At 42.3% G+C, this 18,192-nt stretch overlaps 1 protein-coding gene across 1 annotated transcript; it reads right to left on the minus strand.

The window, feature by feature from the left end:
- Window positions 1-4,080: 4,080 nt before the first annotated feature.
- Window positions 4,081-13,219, minus strand: LOC109522595 (nuclear receptor subfamily 1 group D member 1-like). Its single transcript, XM_019881298.1, has 8 exons — window positions 12,694-13,219; window positions 8,477-8,788; window positions 8,276-8,364; window positions 8,044-8,188; window positions 6,284-6,837; window positions 6,008-6,193; window positions 5,318-5,528; window positions 4,081-5,230 (listed from the first exon to the last, which is right to left on the minus strand). Exons 1-8 carry the CDS (start codon window positions 12,710-12,712, stop codon window positions 5,034-5,036), a joined length of 1,713 nt encoding a protein of 570 aa, XP_019736857.1. The 5' UTR covers window positions 12,713-13,219; the 3' UTR covers window positions 4,081-5,033.
- Window positions 13,220-18,192: the final 4,973 nt, after the last annotated feature.

Consider the following 18,192-nt stretch of genomic DNA (forward strand, 5'->3'; position numbering starts at 1 on the left):
CTGTACCATTGCACTTATTAAACAGGTGTGTTGTTTAATTCTCTCAATGTGGCCATTCTTCCTTCATTCAAGGTGCTGAATCATCCAAGAGGAAAACACAGAGACTCAAATGTTTTCAAATTTTGAATGTACTGCATGATTCGATTTATTCAATTCCAAAATTAGGGGGTGTATTTTCATTGACTATATCATTTATATTGTGAACGAAAGCATACACAATATGCATCAGTAGAAGTAAAGAAGCCACAGACAATGTTCATTTGGGCCGTATAGGACTAACATGATCCTTTTTTTTTTTCAATTCCAGCAGCTCCTATATTTTGTTGTTCTACTTCTTCCTTTCATAACTTTGCTGCTGTGTATTGGGAATTTCTCCATTGCGAGACTAATAAAGGTTTTCTTATCTTATCTTATCTTAATTCCATCATCATCCAGGTGACTTGTGACCCAATGCTTTGAGTAAGAGCCTGGTTTGGTAACAGCTGACTAATGAGATGGCAGCTAAGAACATTATGATACTCTTTTGACTGCCACATAGTTTGATAATGAGATTTACTAATCAACCCCCCTCCTTTATCTTTACATCTCCCCTGACGTAAACACAAAAATGTGTTTCTGATGCAAAAACTGCCAATTTATGGTGCCACATATGTACAAGTGTCTCAAAAGAAAAAAAAATCGACAACCTAAACTGGGGCTGGGCTGGCCCGCGAATAGCAAAAATCCACAAATCACTGACGCCCATTGAAATGCTTTGCAAAAAAATAAAAAATAAAAAAGCAACACTTTTTTAAACCTCAAATAAATTCTTCAAAAATGTTGAAAAACCTTCTATATGAATTTTGCACAACAAGCGTGGGGAAATGGCAGAAAACAACCAAGAACAAACAAAAAAATAGTGACAAATATTGAAAAAAAGGAAAGAAATCTTTGTATGTGTAAATCTGCAAGTATCGATTGGTTGCTTGCTTGATTGTTTGATTGATTGATTTGTGCATCAGGCATTTTGTGACAAAAGACGACTCCAAAAGAAATAAGTGCATCTTTAACCAGACCTACATTTTTTTTAAAACTTTTTCTAAACAAATCGTTGGATTCACCATCAATGCTATGATAGTAACAGACGACAGGAAGTTGGCGACGCACCCACTTCCTTTTTCTGACGTAATATCATTGAATTTTAGCACTTGTTTATGTCAAACTTTAAGTTTACAACAAATAGCGTTCCCGAACTGCTTGCTTTACAATAACCTCATGTGGACGTTTGGATGTCGTCGTTTGTCACTGTGGCGCTACAGCAACGAGCCGAGAAATTTGTTAATAACAGTGGCTTGCTAGCGCGTAGCACCGTCCCATTCAAGAATAAAATCGCAGTTTAAACTCATATCAAATATAACAACATAGGAGAGCTTATAGAAACGAACATGTAAGTCAGATGCGGACACTTTTTACTTGTTTGTCAATGCATTTCTTCCTTTTCTTACCTGGTTCAGTACTTACCCATATTAGGGTACAGGTAAACATTAGCCCCAAAATATTGTTGTCTTCATCGTTTGAATAATATGTTGTGTAAAAAAAAAAAAAAAAAAAAAAAAGAGTCCGTGTGCATTTAGATTATTGTGTATACAAGCCGAGTATTTGGTACGTATATCGAATCGTGGTTGTTTATTGACAATCATTGAATTCACATGCGTTGTACAATTTGTTTCTGCGTGCACTGTCACCGTCATTCCACCAGATGGCAGCAGAAGACAGTAACAAATTCTATTGCATTTTAAAATTGACTTAATCACGTCTTTGTCCTGGTAAAAAGTAGTCATGGTCACAAATTTGTGTTGTGTTATTTTTGTTGGGTATTCCTTTCATCATCAATTTGACAAACGGCTGCGTTTTTGGCTTTGTAGCTATGCCTAGTGCCCGTTTAAATATGAGTTGTGAAATCTGATCCACCAGAATATATAGGATGTCCTGTAGTGGCTTGGCGTGGATCAAGGCATTAAATTAATTAATTTCATATAATTTAAGACCCAGAAGTAAAGGAACATATGCTTTCCAAGTAACTGAACTTTCAATGGGCACCATTCTTATTAATCACATTGTCTCCCTTTATTCTTTTTCTTGGCCTTGAAAATAATACTCGTCTATATTTCACCGTTGACAGTGTCTACCATCAGTGATTATGGCTTGTGGAACCTGGAGATACGGCAACGAAGTTTGGAACTCCATCATTGAGATTCACTCCAATGGCTACAGGAATACAAAGGGTCACAGGTATCATTGACAATATTGCTGTTACTCTTCTGTTATACTCAAGCCCACCATTCATGGTTCAGTGTAGACTTCCTGTCAGAGTTCCATGTCTTGGTCCAAATCTCATTTAAAACCTTCATTGTGCCTTTTTGTCATTACATTAGCCTCTTTTACCCAAAGATCCTGAAAAAAATCACCACAAAAGAGACATAACTATAGCAAAAGACCTTTAAAGGCATTTATCAGCCTTTGCTTTTAAAACAGAACCCTGCAAAGTATATTGCAGCAAATGTGTGTGTTCACAATATTCCATTAGGTAATTCGATGCCTGGTGACATCATTGTCTGGTGTGGTGCAAAGAAAACTTGTCAGACAATGGCTTTTCAACAGAGGAGGATGAGTAAAGCAAGTGTTGAGTGGCAAGCACAACACCTGTCATGCCTTTCCAGCATCCCCTTATGTACAGGTGTGGCCCTGTGGATTAGGCTAGCTGTTATAGTATAAAGTAGTAGTATTGTTTGTGTCATTTTGCTTGAACCCTTGCCTAATTCTCGAATGAGGTTTCATGGATATTTATGGTGCATCTAGTGGTGAACTAGTAGAATGCAGCGGCCTCAGTCCGAAGTGCTCAGAGAGACCACTCTTCACAAGCCTACCACCAATTTCTTCAGCAAAAAAAAGAAATGTCATCACAAACGACTTTGAGTATTCTCTCAAGTGACGAAATAAGTGCATTGCATTTGTTACACATGCTGTAATTACTGATCCAGCAAATTTGCGGTCGGTTGATTTTTTTTCCTTCAGGTCTCCATAGTAGAAAGATGGCAGCGAAATATGTTAGCCTCCTTTAAGGTGAGGCGTGATCTATGTCATATAATTAATGATTATTAGACCCACTTCCTTCAGGTCTTCGTAGTAGAAAGATGGCAGCGAAATATGTTAGCCTCCTTTAAGGTGAGGCGTGATCTATGTCATATAATTAATGATTATTAGACCCACGATTATATTGAAAAAAATGTACATTTTTGTGGTACATTTGTTTTCCATAGAGAGGGACATCCTAACTTCGTGAGGCGTGATCTATGTCATGTAATTAATGATTATTAGACCCACGATTATATTTAAAAAATGTACATTTTTGTGGTACATTTGTTTTCCATAGAGAGGGACATCCTAACTTTAAGGGGTTTTAACCCTACCTTATGAGTAAAAAATTCAAATGTCTCCACACTGTTACTTTAAAGATAATTGTACAGCAAGAGATAATCATGACGTCGTGTAGCTATCAATGACGACTTGGCATATCTTTAGACCACAACAGGTTGTATGAGTCCACTTCAGTCTATTGTTAAAGAAATAAGCCAAATTCAAAGTGAAACGCATGCTTATGAAGGTCAGTTCCTGTTTTAAGATAACGTTTGTAAACATATCCAAGAAGGACTTTCTGAGGACTCCTATGAAATGGGGAGACAACATAGGCCGTGATTCTCTCTGTACCGTCTTGTTTCCTATCTAGGGAGCTATTAACTTTCGGGATTGGCTCCATCCATACCCGTGATCGTTTTATGTGGAAAATCTCTCCTCCTAGAGGCTTAGCATCTCAAATGATTTGTTTTAGCAGCCTTGTATTTATTGCTGGATAACATGTTTACTTATTACCCGACCCTTGAAAATTAAGATTTTCCTCATTAGTTAGTCCGTCATGCTTCTTAGACCGGCTGAAAGATTGGTCGATTGCTTCTGTTGCTAGGTTACCCTGCATGTTATGTCTTGGCAATGATATGGTCGCATCGTGTTAGGAAGAATAACAATGAAAGTGATCACAAGGGAAATGGTATATAACATTATTTAATAATAGTACTCTATGGTGTAACCACAAAACAGTTACAAAATATACACATGTGATGCAGTCAGTCGACAATACATTTAAATCTTTCATATATTCTGAAATCAAAAGTTTATATTCAGAGTGCATGGTTCAAATGCAGTCTATAGAACAATTTATAATATATCGTTAATGATGCTGGCTTAATACAATACTGAACAACTTCATTAACATGTCCAAGACTCTTCAAACTACCATGGGTACCAAACAAGCATAATATTTACAAAAAAATGTACAGAGAACATATTCAGTGAAAACCCATCAGACTCGGCCTTTAACGACCAATAATTTCTCCCTGATTAGCACTTAGTAACGCAATACAACTTATTTTCATTTCTTCAAAATACATCATTATGCAACTCTCATTCACAATAAAGTGATTGACTTTGGACGTATAAAGAGCTGATATCTTTTCGACACATAAACCATTCTTTGAGCTTTGCGCCATCGACACTGGGTTAAGGGGCTTCTTTATGTCCGGAGCATGCCATTTACAGGTGAGACTGTACAGTCGCGTCGTAGTTGGTGAAGGTTTGTACAAACTCCTCGTATCTGGCCTGGAGTGTGTGTTTGCTGTCTAGTGGGATTAGAGGACAAAGTCGAAAAGTTTGGACCAACAGAGAACCTCCAGGGAGAAGCGGTCAAGATTTGGTGAACCAACCAGGAAGAACACAGTTTGAAGTCGTGACTGACAGTCTTGGAAGCAAGAGATCGGTTGAGTTCAAGGGCTTCAGCCCCCCGCTGCGCTTTCAGAGTCCCCTCTCTCACGGCATCGCACTCGGCCGAGCTCCAACAACAACGATCCGTCATGCAGAGGCCAACATCTGTGGCGGGCTTGGCTTGAGTTGCAAGCCGAGAAGCTCCCCGAAGCAGACATTTCAGCAGGCCTTGTGCTTGTTTACGGATCTATGCGAAATGCTAAGAGCTTGTCAGAGTGCTGGTTGTTCAAGGTTCGCAGGTCCGGCAGACGTAGCAGCAGCTTGGGGAAGAGGGTGGTGTCGTCCGGCCGGCGACTTGTAATTAGCGTGCGCAGAGCTTTAATGAGGTTCTCCTGTAGCTGCTCCACTGCTCCCACATCCACTATACCGCAGCGATCTAAAGATAGTGGTGGAAAATAGGTTAGGAACACAGCACGGACAGAAGGAAAAGGTGTTGCTCCGATATGACTTTGTGAAGTCTTACCGGCTGAAACGAGCACGACAGCCATAAAAAGGGCCATCTCATCTGGTTCCAAACCCAGAGATCCGAGTTTCTCGCTGAAATCAAACATGGCGTCCAGTAAAACACCCATGCCTAGTGCCCGTAGCGATGCCAGGGAGTATGTCTGCCCGTTGAGGAAGGTCACAGTCCTCTCCTTGGGGTCAAATAATGAGCAGAACCTCACCATCAGCACCTGCAAATGAATCAAGCATCGTTCGAGTCAGAAATGAATTTCTGTGGAACCCACAAAGTCATTTTGCACCCATAGTTATTCAAGTTTCACAAGGATATTTTCTGAAAAGATGTGCCTTTTTTTTCTGTAAAGATACACCTCAAAGGTCATCATCATGCGTGATGTCACTTGAGACTTGAGCAGTACTTATCACTAGCTGACTTAGCAGGTTATCATTATTTTAGCATTAATTTCCATTTCATTTCATGATACTTGCCAGGAAAGTGTGATTTAAAATATCGCCCGTATTCCAAACAAAAGCTCTGTGATGGTGGCAATTGGTCCCTGGAACGAATGATGAAATTTCCTGTTTCTTTCCAAATATATATATTTTTTAAGTGTCGTTGAAAGAATGGTACCCGACTTTGGAGGTTCCTTTATGCGCCCCAATCCTTAATCATGTGTAAACATTCCATACAAGGTTACAAAAACCAATGTACCTGGAAAGTGCCAGATTTGAGTAGCATGACTTGGTCCTGTTGGGTCAGAGTCTGGAAGCCAGGTATACTCTTTGCGAACTCCACCACTTCTTTGACAGCAGGGGTGAAACACTGGGAAAAGGACTCCCACATTTCCTGACTGGAGCGACTGGCTGGAGCCACCGGACAAGAATTGAGTGGACATGCCTGTCAAAAAAAGAAGCCAACGGATGCATTAGCTGCTTAACACCATCTTTCAAAAGACTGAAACAAATATAAGAATGTGTCAGGACTCACCAAGACTTTGGCTCCACCGTTTAGCTTCCATGGACACGAATTTTGGTTCTGAGAATCCGTCTTCTGATTGACTGCATAGTGCTGAGATGAAAGGGCGCCACGTACGGGGCACTGATTTTGATTGGTGAAGCCATACTTGGAATCGTTGGCGTTATTATTCGTGGCGTTGTCGTTATTGGTGTGGGCAACGGGACACTTTGAAGGGACACTGTATCCCGATGTCAAGTCGGCCTGAAACGCGTGGTGCGCCTGTGCTGCTGGATGAGGCGGGGCCCTTTCCTGCACAGGACTGCTCTGGAAAGAATTGCCAAGGTTGCCGTTGCTGGCGGGCCTCTTGAGAGGTTTCTTCTCGCTGTTTATTAAGTCACTCTGGTATGACTGCATGATGGAGCCTGCGCCTTCATTCGTCTGGTTCTTTGGGCTGCAGTGGGTGGCGGAGGGAGGTGACATCTCCATCTCCATGGAAGCAGATTCATTGAGACTGTTCATATAGCTCTGCATCTCATCCAACAGTCTCTGTTTCTCTCGCTTGGGAATGCGGCCAAATCGCACCGCTGAGGAAGAGAGGAAGCAAGCGAGAGCGCATTCTGTTAGATTACGCTCTCAACAAAACCAAACATTGGAAAGCACCTTGAACCTGGTTCTGCATTTTTAGTTTAGAAAGTCCAAAGACCTCGACGCTATAATTGTTCATGAGACTCTAATGTCGCCACCTCATTTGACAACTTCTTCCTTCCCTCCAGCGTAACAGTCCGCCCTCCCCTCTATTTGCTGCTGCCGCACTGACAGTCCTATTTATAGTTTGCTATATGCTCTCACACCTCCCCCCTCGTCTCTCCTCGCATTCTGTCTCAAAGTTGAGCGCTGCCTCTCGCTTGTTTAGAAGTAGGTCACTGGGTCAACAGTGCTAAATGTGTTGTCATTTGGAAATTGGCAAGAGAAAAGGTAAAAAAAAAAAGGCAGGTATAATAGTTGGAAATTATTTGGGGGTGGGGGATGTTTTTTGTTTTTTTGGGGTTTTTTTTTCAAATGTTGTCATTCAATACGTGATATGAAAATTATATCGGGACATTGTTAATAGTGGGCAGTGGTATTAAACCTGAGTCACAACAACGGGTGCTCGTAATACCGATTCCCTCCTGTGAGCTGATTTTTCTCTCCTACATCATATTCTTGCTTTTTGGGGTCATCTAAAAATGTTTGCTCTAAAAAGAGATGATTTATCGTCACCTAGTTTGCTCATCTCCCAAGAGGATGGTGCCTCGCTGTGAATATATCCAATATAGGGCAGATTACATGTATAATACCTAAACTGGAGCACTCATTTTTGCTATGATTAATGGAACGGTATAGCAATAGCGCAAACATAAGATTGCCTTAAACAAGAGGTTCGACTGTGCATCACACTGAATGCATGATCACCAACCCTGGTGTTCCAATTTCCAAAAATAAACGATATTTTGTCACAGTTTCTCACTGATTGATGACTACTGGGACTCTCATGCCCCTCTTGCCATAAATCAGACAGAAGTGAAGAAACCGGTGAATACTTTGCCGAAAGTGAGATGCAGGATAAAAGAGAGTAAAAGAACCAAGTGAAAAGTGACGCTACTTAAAGTTGGGTTGTATGTACAGTTTAAGTGCGGTTTTATAAGCTATGATAGATGATCATTCTGATTCATCGAACAACTAACTCCCTTTGCACTGGAAATGGATCAAGTTCCATCCAAACTCCACGTGTCTCTGTGCACGTCTCTTACCATCTCTGGACATGCCCACAGAGAGACACTTCTTAAAGCGGCAGTGTTGGCAGCGGTTTCGGTTCATGCGCATGATGAGACAGTTTTCATTCTTCACGCACATCTTGTAGTGGATATTCTGCTGAATGCTGCGTCTGAAGAAACCCTGGAGAATGCATCGAGGGCTGTTAAATATCTGCGGCAGGAATGTGACTTGGCAGGTAGAACCTAGCCTGCATTTGTGAGCTCTCACCTTGCAACCCTCGCAGGCGTGGACACCGTAATGGAACCCAGATGCAATGTCCCCGCACACCTTACACAGAAGCACCATCCCTCCTGTTTCTGTGGAGACAGAGGCACGTGATTTAAGGGAGGAATGCAATATATACTGTAAATGCTTGATCGTAGATCGACAGAGAGAGAAGAGGATAGGTAGGAGGACACCGGTACTTACTAGGGAAGGTGCCGGTAAAGCCACAAGGTCTTTTGGCCACTGTAGGGTGGTTGTAGGTGGCTGAAGACACCGTTGTAACTTGGGCAGCTGGAGCATTGTTCACTTCTGGAAATTGGAAGACCATTTTCGGGGAAGGCGTCCCTCCCCTTTGTTCCCCTGCCTGCTTCATGGCCCCAATTTCCTGAAAGGAGACACCCTCTGGGGACGAGGGTTGTGAGTGGGAGGAGGGTGACTGGGTCTGGTATCCACTGGAGGGGCTGCCAGGACTCGGGCTGGCACTGCCAGAGGAGCCAGCATAAAGGATGACACCTCCTGAGAAGAACACAAAGAGGTGCAGAGCAGAAAAAAAAAAAACTTAGTTGACCCATATATTCGATTTTGGCTTTTATAACTTCTTCGGAGACTTGCTGATAGCTTGATCATGTTTGCGTCAGCCAAACAACGTGATGAATATTTTTTCAGGCCCTAGGTATAACAAGTCTGACCTGGTTGTCTGTGCAAAATGTTTTTTCACTTGCGGAAAATGTCTTCATGCAATATTCGGGAATCCGTTTTCAAGTGGTACTATTTACTATAGCAGGGGTGGGGCATTTGTGGTTAGACCATTGGATCTGGCCCATCATGCAATTGTGAAAACAAATAACACACCCTAAAATTGAATGCACAAATATATAATAAACACATTTAACTCTTGCCTCATCATTTTTTTTTCATACATTTTTGTGTGGCCCTCTGGGACTCATTCATATAAGGTTGGTGAAGTAATACATTTGCATTCAAACAAAATTTACTGTAAAGCAGCATGAACATAATGATGCTGCAATGGCAAATCAAGTATTGATGTAACTGTACTAATCGAACTGAATTCTACATCGAGGGATGTCACATCGAGTTGGAAATGCCCTATTACCCCTGAATGCAGCTCCCTGCAGCCATCCCCCTTGTTTTGCAGACGGTTTTCTTCCCACAAGATGAAAGACTCGCTCTCACGTGCAGCCTGAGCCAGCCAACTCCCTCCCCGCCTGCTTGCTTTCACTTCACCACAGCCCTTACGCCTCCCCTCCCTTCGTCTTCATCCTCTTCTCCTCCTCCCCTCGCCTCCCTCCCTCTCCTCTTTGGCTCTGAGCACGCAGGCCCATCTATCCGCCAGCCACCTGACCGCCAGCTCACATGGACTCTTGACACAGTTCCCGCCCGGCTCACAAGGCCCTTTTGCGCAGTCTCGTGTAGACAACAGCAGCAGTACAATAACAAGCGCTAGGGGAAGATCACGTTGGGAAGACTGAGGCTTTTAATGCAGCATGCAAGGAATGGCTACCTGTATGGCTCCGTTCCAAATTTGACAAAGTGTGCAGAGGGTTATGGGATTCTACACTGTATTATGACTGTACTTTCAATATTACAATACTTCATCGAAGGGCGCCCATTAGTGTTAAATTGAGTCAGTGAACCATTTTAAGGCTAAATGAACATTTATCATGTTGATTGCATTGTTTTGTAGCATCAGATAATGTTTTGTATATTTGGAGAACGTATGCTAAAAAAGTATGTTGTCAACAACAATATGGAAAAACTTGTTCCAATGTTATTTTAATTTCTAGGAATCTGCTATTTGCTTGACCAGATCACTGGGTACTGAGTGAGCCTTCGGATCATTTCCACTATCTTTTTTTTGTTTACATTTCCCATTAATAACCTTGAATCAGCCGAGGGTAACTGATTAGCCGCCTGCTCCCGTGACCTCCCTCCTTGAAGAAACGTGTGATATTCCTGTACAGCTTGAAGTGCCTCCCTTCTTAATTCCTCTCCTTACACGTGTCCGCGGTGAGTGAGCCCGAGGTAGTCGTGGCTCACTGCCATGTGTGGCTCTGACTTCACACTAAGATGAGCCATGTGTTGTTTCCCCGTGTGTGTGTGTGTGTGTGTGTGTGTGTGTGTGTGTGTGTGTGTGTGTGTGCGCGCACGTGCGTATGAACAAGGTCAAGTTTTATGAACATGTGTATCACCTGAGTCACACCCGCCGTCACATGTTACATACTTCCTCTCTTCATTCAGCAACACGCACGGCCCCCCCGCCCTCTCGTGTAAAAACATCCCCTATTCCGCTTGCTCATTACAACTTCCTGGAATCCAGTTTGACTGGGTGTCAAGAGTGAGCTGTGGGAGTACAGCACTGTAGTCATGCACAAGTTGAAACACGTGATTTGTGGACTTTCACTGGGCCAGAAGAGCTATAGAATAAACAAAACAACCCACCCGCTCCCTCTTGCCAATCCTTCATGACTTCCCATCTCGTGTACTCCCGCCTCCGAGGCATCTGACCATGGCAAGCTGACTGTACAAACATCAATCTCATGTGATGACTCACAGAGAACCCCCTCACCTTCCTACACCCCCACCACCACCAACCACTGTTCTGTGTGAACATTTACAGTCGTGCATGGGTGGTAAGCCCTAATCCACGTGAAAAGGCTGCCCTTGTGTGTGTTTATGAAAAGGGATGGTTCTGTAAAGGCAGCAAAGGTTAATATGGTGGTGACTAAACCTCATTAACAACAAATCTCAGCTGTTAAACTCACTGAAGAGGTGGGTTATACCGAAGAGCTGGGTTATACCAATATCATTCCCAGAAATACTGTATTGTAGTTTAGTTGTTTACTTGTCAATTCGACATAGATGGCAGATGCGACTCATCATCTTAACTCCCCCAGGCATCCAAATGAACGTTTTGGGTAGTGCTGAGTACATTTGTGACGCATTCAAACATTCAGACGCACATGTTAACACCTGCCTTGCGATTGCCTGGCAATCGGTCGCACCCAAAGTCGGTTGGGATAAGCTGCAGCTTCAGCATTTAAATTTAAATGCCACCGTTTAATATTCAACTTATTAAGAGCCAACAGTTAACTTTTTTGAACAGTTTTTTTTTCCCCCATCAGGCATGCAAAGGATATTGTATTGCACTCCATGACTTGGTCGACCCCTTAGTTGACTCACTGACCACAAAGTACTGGAAAAGATTCATTCACTGGTACCTTGTTTTCCCGCTAATTTAATTCTTTCCAAGGGCAAGATCCTAAATTTACTGGTGTAGCAAATCAATTTTCCCCTATTGAAATGAATTGAAAATATCCCATTCATTCAAAGTGATAGATAACTAATATATTAAAATGAATGAAACACTAAGGTTAGCGGGAAGGACTCTGGCTGGCCAGATGCAACTAGAAAAGCCGGTCCTACTAAGGGAGTTTTGTTATGTTTTACTTAACTATACAATGAGATGAAGTAATATTTACAGTACTACACTTGACTGTGACTGCTAATGTGTAGTTTATGAAGCAGTCCTATTAAGTAGTGCAAAAAAAAAACACACTTTTAAACCCCTCTGACCCACTGACCACACTCGCTGTGAACACAGAGGAATCCCCGTACTGGCCCCCCGGAGCGAGCAAGCGTGCACGCGCTTGCTTTGAGAGGAGCGTCCGTGAGGGGCGGGGCTCAAGAGGAAATCATGCGCGGCACGTGGACGACGAGGTTGTTACACGTGCTCTGTGTTCGAGGCGGGGCGGGGCGGGGCTGCGTGTCGGAAATCGGCCGCATGATTGCAAGTATTATCGCCGCCTCTACCCATGATGCACTGGGCATGTAAAAGACATGGCACACAAAACGACCAAGGGGACATTGACGTACTTAGTAGGGCCACCGTTGGGATTTCCGGGGTATTTTAGAAGCAATATCACCATATTGGGTGCTCTGTGTCATGCGTGCACTTAAGATATAAGAAGGTCATCATTAAGGGGGGGTGGAAATGCATCCTCATGCACAAGGAGGCGTTTAAGGTCTCATGCCACGTGAGTTTGTTTACATGCAAGTTTAGTGTCAATTGGGATTTAAGGTCCACACTAACTCTGGTGAAGCTCCTGCAGCTTCTTGCATTTTACCCCACACCCCCCGAAACAAGAAAACCCTGTTACTGTATTCCCGCGCTTGCAGGTGTCAGTCAGATGATCATCAAGTAGCACCAGAGCGGGCACATCTGAATAAAGACTATTGCTGAGTTGATTCATAGACACACTTTTGCGACATAAACCATCTTTTATATTTTAGACAGGCCAACTACGTGTACACCACATCCAATTTTCAACCGCACCACTGACTGTTACAATTATTCTTAACGCACATGATTTATCTTTGGGTTGATAGAGAAGAACACTTACCTCCGGGACTATTCTCCATGTCTCTTAGCAGATAGGCAGGCGTTGCTTCTGTTTGTTGTCGTTTGTTTAGCGCCTCTGGTCGCCGCAAAGGAGTTTGGTAGACACAGGTGAAAGAGTCCTCAACCGCCAAGGCATAGAGAGTGTATCCCAAAGATCAAAAGAGCAGGGATGTGCACAGGGCATTGGTTTGGGGGCCGCTTGAGAAAATCCAGTCAGCAGAGCGAAAATTGTTTGAGAAGGAGAAAATAGAGCAATGCTGTATTCAATCCAGAAGAAAGAAAAAAAAACTCCGATGTGAACAGCACTCTACGGATGTACGTCTCAAAGGGTTCTGTCACACTGAACTGCTTGCCATGTACAGTCACCATGAAAACATGATTAGAGTGCAAGTAGTTTAAACACACCCCACTCATCAATAAGCAACACGCGTCCTGAAATAACCAGCACGTTTTCAGGTGCCTGACAAATGTGACCGTTTTTTTTCCCCCCTCTCTCCCTTTCTCGTGTCCCCTCCACCGCCCGTTTGTTGATGCGTCTCTCTCCTTCTCTCTCTCTGCCCCCACCCTCATGCTCCTCCGCCTCCCCCTCACGCCCCCACTCCGGTCCGCTCGTGCTCAGCTTCTCATTGGTTGAGGCCCCCAGCTTGGAGATGGCTCATTGGGCTGTTTGCACATTGGAATGCTGCTCAAAGCCCTGCTGCATGTGCGCATGGCATGTGAGCCAGTCCTGCCCTACTGACACACATTTTATGCAAATAAGCCGCCTGAACCCGTAGATAGGTGGGGGTGATGCGAGCGAGAGCTGGTAAGATATCCCACTCGGTGTGAAATACTCCATCTGTTGTTGGAGGGAAGTGAGGTAGGAGCCTCTTTCACACTCGGCCAGCGTTTCCCAACAGCTTTTGTTAATGTGTGTTGTGAGAGATCACCGAGTGTGTTGCGGGAAAATTATCAAATTTAGCTAGTTGGAAAATTGGAATCTGATATTATGCCAAGGATTTTAAAACACACAAGGGATTTGCCTCGGGCAGATGGAGTCACTCTGGTCCTTAAGCAAACAGTCAATATGACAAAATACAGGTACATATTCTCTAGTAAGGAATCATATTGACATTGTCCAAATTTTATTTATAACAGAATTTGCTTTTGTGGGAAACGACTATGGTACATGGTCTTTATGAACATACAAGTATGTTAACAAAATACATGTGTAACAACACAAGCAATAAAAAGGTCCAAAAACTGTTTGTAACACAATAACTGCAGCATACAGTACAGGTATATGAACAAAATGCAGTATCACAAGACGCATCACAAAATTAGGACTATTTGCTACAAAATGTGACTAGTAACAGACTTGGTGGCTATTGTTTCCACTCACTCACTGTCTCTAACTTTACTTCCCCTCGATCGTCACACAAAGACAGCATTGCTCAGCTGATGTCAGGCAACGAACTTCGAAGTCCTCTGTGCCCATTGTTAGCGCTATGGAACTCGCCTTCTCTCTAATTAGCGGTCCAGTTAGCAGAAGGTTTTTAGCACAATAACAGGTCAAGCATTCCAGGAAACGTTCGTTTACTCGATTGTATGTCGAGCCACGAGCAATTTACTCTGAGCAACTAATCGGATGCATTCCACTCTCTCTTCCACAGCCATTAGCGTTCCTCTTCGTTTGGATGCCACGATCTACAGGACTTAAATGTATATGAATGAAATAGAAAATCATTCGCGATTCCATTAAAACTCATGCCAATAGAGTCACTTACATGTCGCCGTTCTGGATCCAATGAGAGTAAATAGCAGTGCGGCCACAGTTTTTCCGTAGTATCGAGCGGGACTTGCTTGAGTTTGCGCTACTGCAGGCTTCCATATAGCTTCCGGGTTCTGGCTACCGGAACTTCCGTTGTTATGAATCAATCCTTAATGTAATATCGTAGTCGAAATTTTCATGCAAAGATTTTTATTCCGGGTGAGGTAATTTCCATTTGACAGAAGTCCCTAGGTGGGAATACTTAACTGTATACATTTAGGACAAAGGCTATCGTTCAACATTCGCGAGGGATACAGACCGAGCCCTGCTGGGAACAGCGAAAATGCGCGAGTACATTTTCTTTGTCTCGTGTTGTAGTGTGTGCATTTTTAATGTATTTTTTTTTAAATTGCAGATTTTTTTTTCAGATTTTTGACTTTCAAAATAGCTAACATTGCCTGATTAAATTGGTTGGGCCCCTATAATATTCAGGTAATTTGAGCACATTTGTTATTTCAGAAGTGTGTATTAAACTGGTGGCCACTTTGCATTCATCAGTGGCCCGGAAGTAGCGCTCATCCTCCAAGAGGTTGGTGCCTAAACAACAACCTTGCGGTTTCTCACTTTGTCCTTTTTTGAAAATGAATTACCCACCGGTTCTTTCAATTGCGACTTTAACATTAGCAGGACAATGAATAGGGAGAGAGACGGGTAAAGAGTTTATGATGGGTCATCTTGCACACAATAAAAACATTGATCCTGTTTTTGTAAGACTGAACGTGTTGAGGACTGCAGTGAATGCTGATCTGTTCGAGCCTGCGCACATTCTTTCCGTGCTCATTTTGCTCAACAGTTCATCTCCGTTAAAACAGTCCACAGGAGATTGGGCGAGTGAGTGGTGTGTCGGTGCTTCGACGATCTTTTCCTCGTCACACTCGGCACGTGCATCTTAGGCGGTGCTCAGCGTGACTTCCCCTGCCCCTCCCCCACCCTCGTCACGTTCCTGCTCTCTGCAGATTGTGTTTTGCACACAGCCAAACTATCAGCCCAAGATTGGCTGGGACCGCCCGAATGTAGGTCACAAGCTGCTTGTGGAGACCAGCTTTAGAAGAAGAAAGAAAAAAAAAACCGAAAATAAAACGACACAACGTGCTTAAAATAGGGGGTTCGTCGCCAGAGAGAAAAAAAAAATCAAATAAAGATGAAAAGCCAGTCTTGGCGGCGGGTGTTTGGGGCTTTAATCTGGGTCACTTTGTTTTACGGCCTGGCTATGACAAAGTGTGATGTTATTCTCAACCGCTCGAATGTATTCTTGACAGATGAAGTCAATTAAGAATGTCATCGTTAAAAAAATAGGGTTGAAGGATGAAGTAAAATTAGATACAAGTGTAAATTGAGGGGTTCGTTGTTTTTAGTGGATAGCTCTTCTTTACGAATGACAAAAGGAGAGATGGAATCCTTTCTACAAGCAAACCTCACCGGATCAAAATACATATCCATTTGAATGCCTATGTGATGTTGGTATTGATACAGTTTGCATTTCAATAATAAAGATGGTCTGGATACCCAGACAGGTTCGTTTGTTTATTTCACATACAATAAAATCTAATTAGGTTTATTTATAATTAATCCATATATCATCATAGATCATTGCCAATAATTTTTAACTTCCAACTTTGCACTAATTGCAGTAATGTAACTGTAGAAGTTTGAGACTCTTATTTACCAGAGTCCAACATGCAACATATGAATCCTGTTTTCCCTGTTTGGAGTAAATTAAATTTATCTTCTTTCTTTTTTGTTTATAATTGGTTGGTGGTACAATTTCATTTCCTGCATGGGATGAAAATTGTCTGCCAATCCAACCATCCGTATATGTATTAAACATGTTCATTAATATTTTTATTACATTTAGAAAAAGTATAGCATCCTCAAACAGAGCCTGTGGCAGAATTGATAGAAATGGTTGCCCAAAAAACCTTTAGCCTGTGTTACTTCAACGCTGCCGTTTCCTCGATGCATTAGTGAACCAACATCACCCCCACGTGCTTAAAACAAGACATTGCTTGTTCACAAATGGCCTCGTGCCTCATTTAAACGACTCCCCACAAGATGTCAGTGTGTGCTTGGTTCAGGTGTATCGTCACAATATATTCTGTGCGTGCGTCCTTGCAGATGAGAATGCGATCATTCCGAGGTTATATGCATGTCACTGACACCTTATTATATTGCTTGGCTGTCATTACTAAAGAGATGTTGCACTGTTTGGTTGCTTGGATTGCATATTTCTCCATCATATCTGAGGAACGTTCATCAGACATGATGGAGAAATATGTTTTACATTATTCCACTGAGGGACCATTAAAAGCATTCTTCAGATCACGAGGCTCTTTGTGTGCAAGTCAAATCTTGGCCACCAGTCTTTGATGTTTCAGCAAAGTATAGGCCTTGTGAGGTGCCACATGGCCTATACATGTTGTGCCATGTACTGTAATCTTGTTTCATGTGTGTCTCCGTCCGTTCCTACCAGTCAGCGATCTTACCCAATTATTTCTAAGTATTGCCATAAAACTTTAAAAAGTAGTACTGGATGGGAAATGTATGTTCCAAAGATGTTTGTACATGTTGAGTTTGCCTGAGTTACCACAAAAGATTGGTTGTAGGTGATATAGCGTTCAGCACACAGACATAATTTATTATCTGCAATGCTTTATGTCAGCAATATTTCCAACAACAAGCCACACATGAAGTTTACTGGCTCCCCACAAAGATGCTTCAAAGTAGGATCAAGTTCATTTTAAGCAGTGCTGTCTTTTCTTGTGTTCAAAACGATGCACCTTTTCAGCTCTGACACAGAGACAGTTTCCACAAAGGTTCAAGAAAATTGCCATGAAGGTTAGGAGATTTCACTTTCTGAAGAGGCCCAGTGTATAAAACCAGAAATTGGGAACCATTTTCCTTCCAGGTGTCTTTTTATTTTTTTGTTTCGGACATTTGTGGAAAAAAATATAAAGATTGAATTTTTACACATTTTTATTACTGAACAGTACGTGACAAATACATTTTTTTTTTCAGGTTTCATCGAGAGCTATTCATTTAACAATATAAAATGCGTACTTTGTGACAGTATCAATAAAAACATCTGGTGTTTTATTGGATCTTATTATATTGTGCAATCATACCCGATGTTGTGACTTGTGAGTGTATACATAGCATACTTGAAGAAAATATGAAGAGAATGTATTGAACAGCTGGTTACAATAAAATAGTGGAAAAAATTGAATTTTCTTTCACCTCATTTGAGGCCGCTTGATCATCAGGACATTACTCTCGTGCTTAAAAAAAAACAACAACTGTAATTTAATACTCCGACGCCTAATACATGTCCTTGTTTGCTCTCAATAGAAAAAAAACAAACATTTTTCTGGCAGGCGCACTGAATTTGCGCTGGGTTGTTAAAATATGCTGACATCTGTTGACAGGCAGCCTCTTGTGATGAGGTGTCACATTATCCCGAGAGGGGAGCGCCACATCCCTGCTGTATCTCCATTTTGATTTATCTACTCATGTCCCGAAAGGGTGATAGGGAATTCTAATATTTGGTGAAGCTGCTGGGGACAACCATCCATTATTCATTCACTGTAACTTCATACCTAACCTTACAGCATAAATCACACTGCAGTCTTGTGCAGATGATTTCAACTCTGTCACGCTGTGTTTTAAGTGACATCTAGTCATGTCTCGGTCCTG

Source organism: Hippocampus comes, unplaced genomic scaffold (genome assembly GCF_001891065.2).
Source record: "Hippocampus comes isolate QL1 unplaced genomic scaffold, H_comes_QL1_v1.1 scaffold68, whole genome shotgun sequence".
In the NCBI taxonomy this organism is placed as follows: domain Eukaryota; kingdom Metazoa; phylum Chordata; class Actinopteri; order Syngnathiformes; family Syngnathidae; genus Hippocampus; species Hippocampus comes.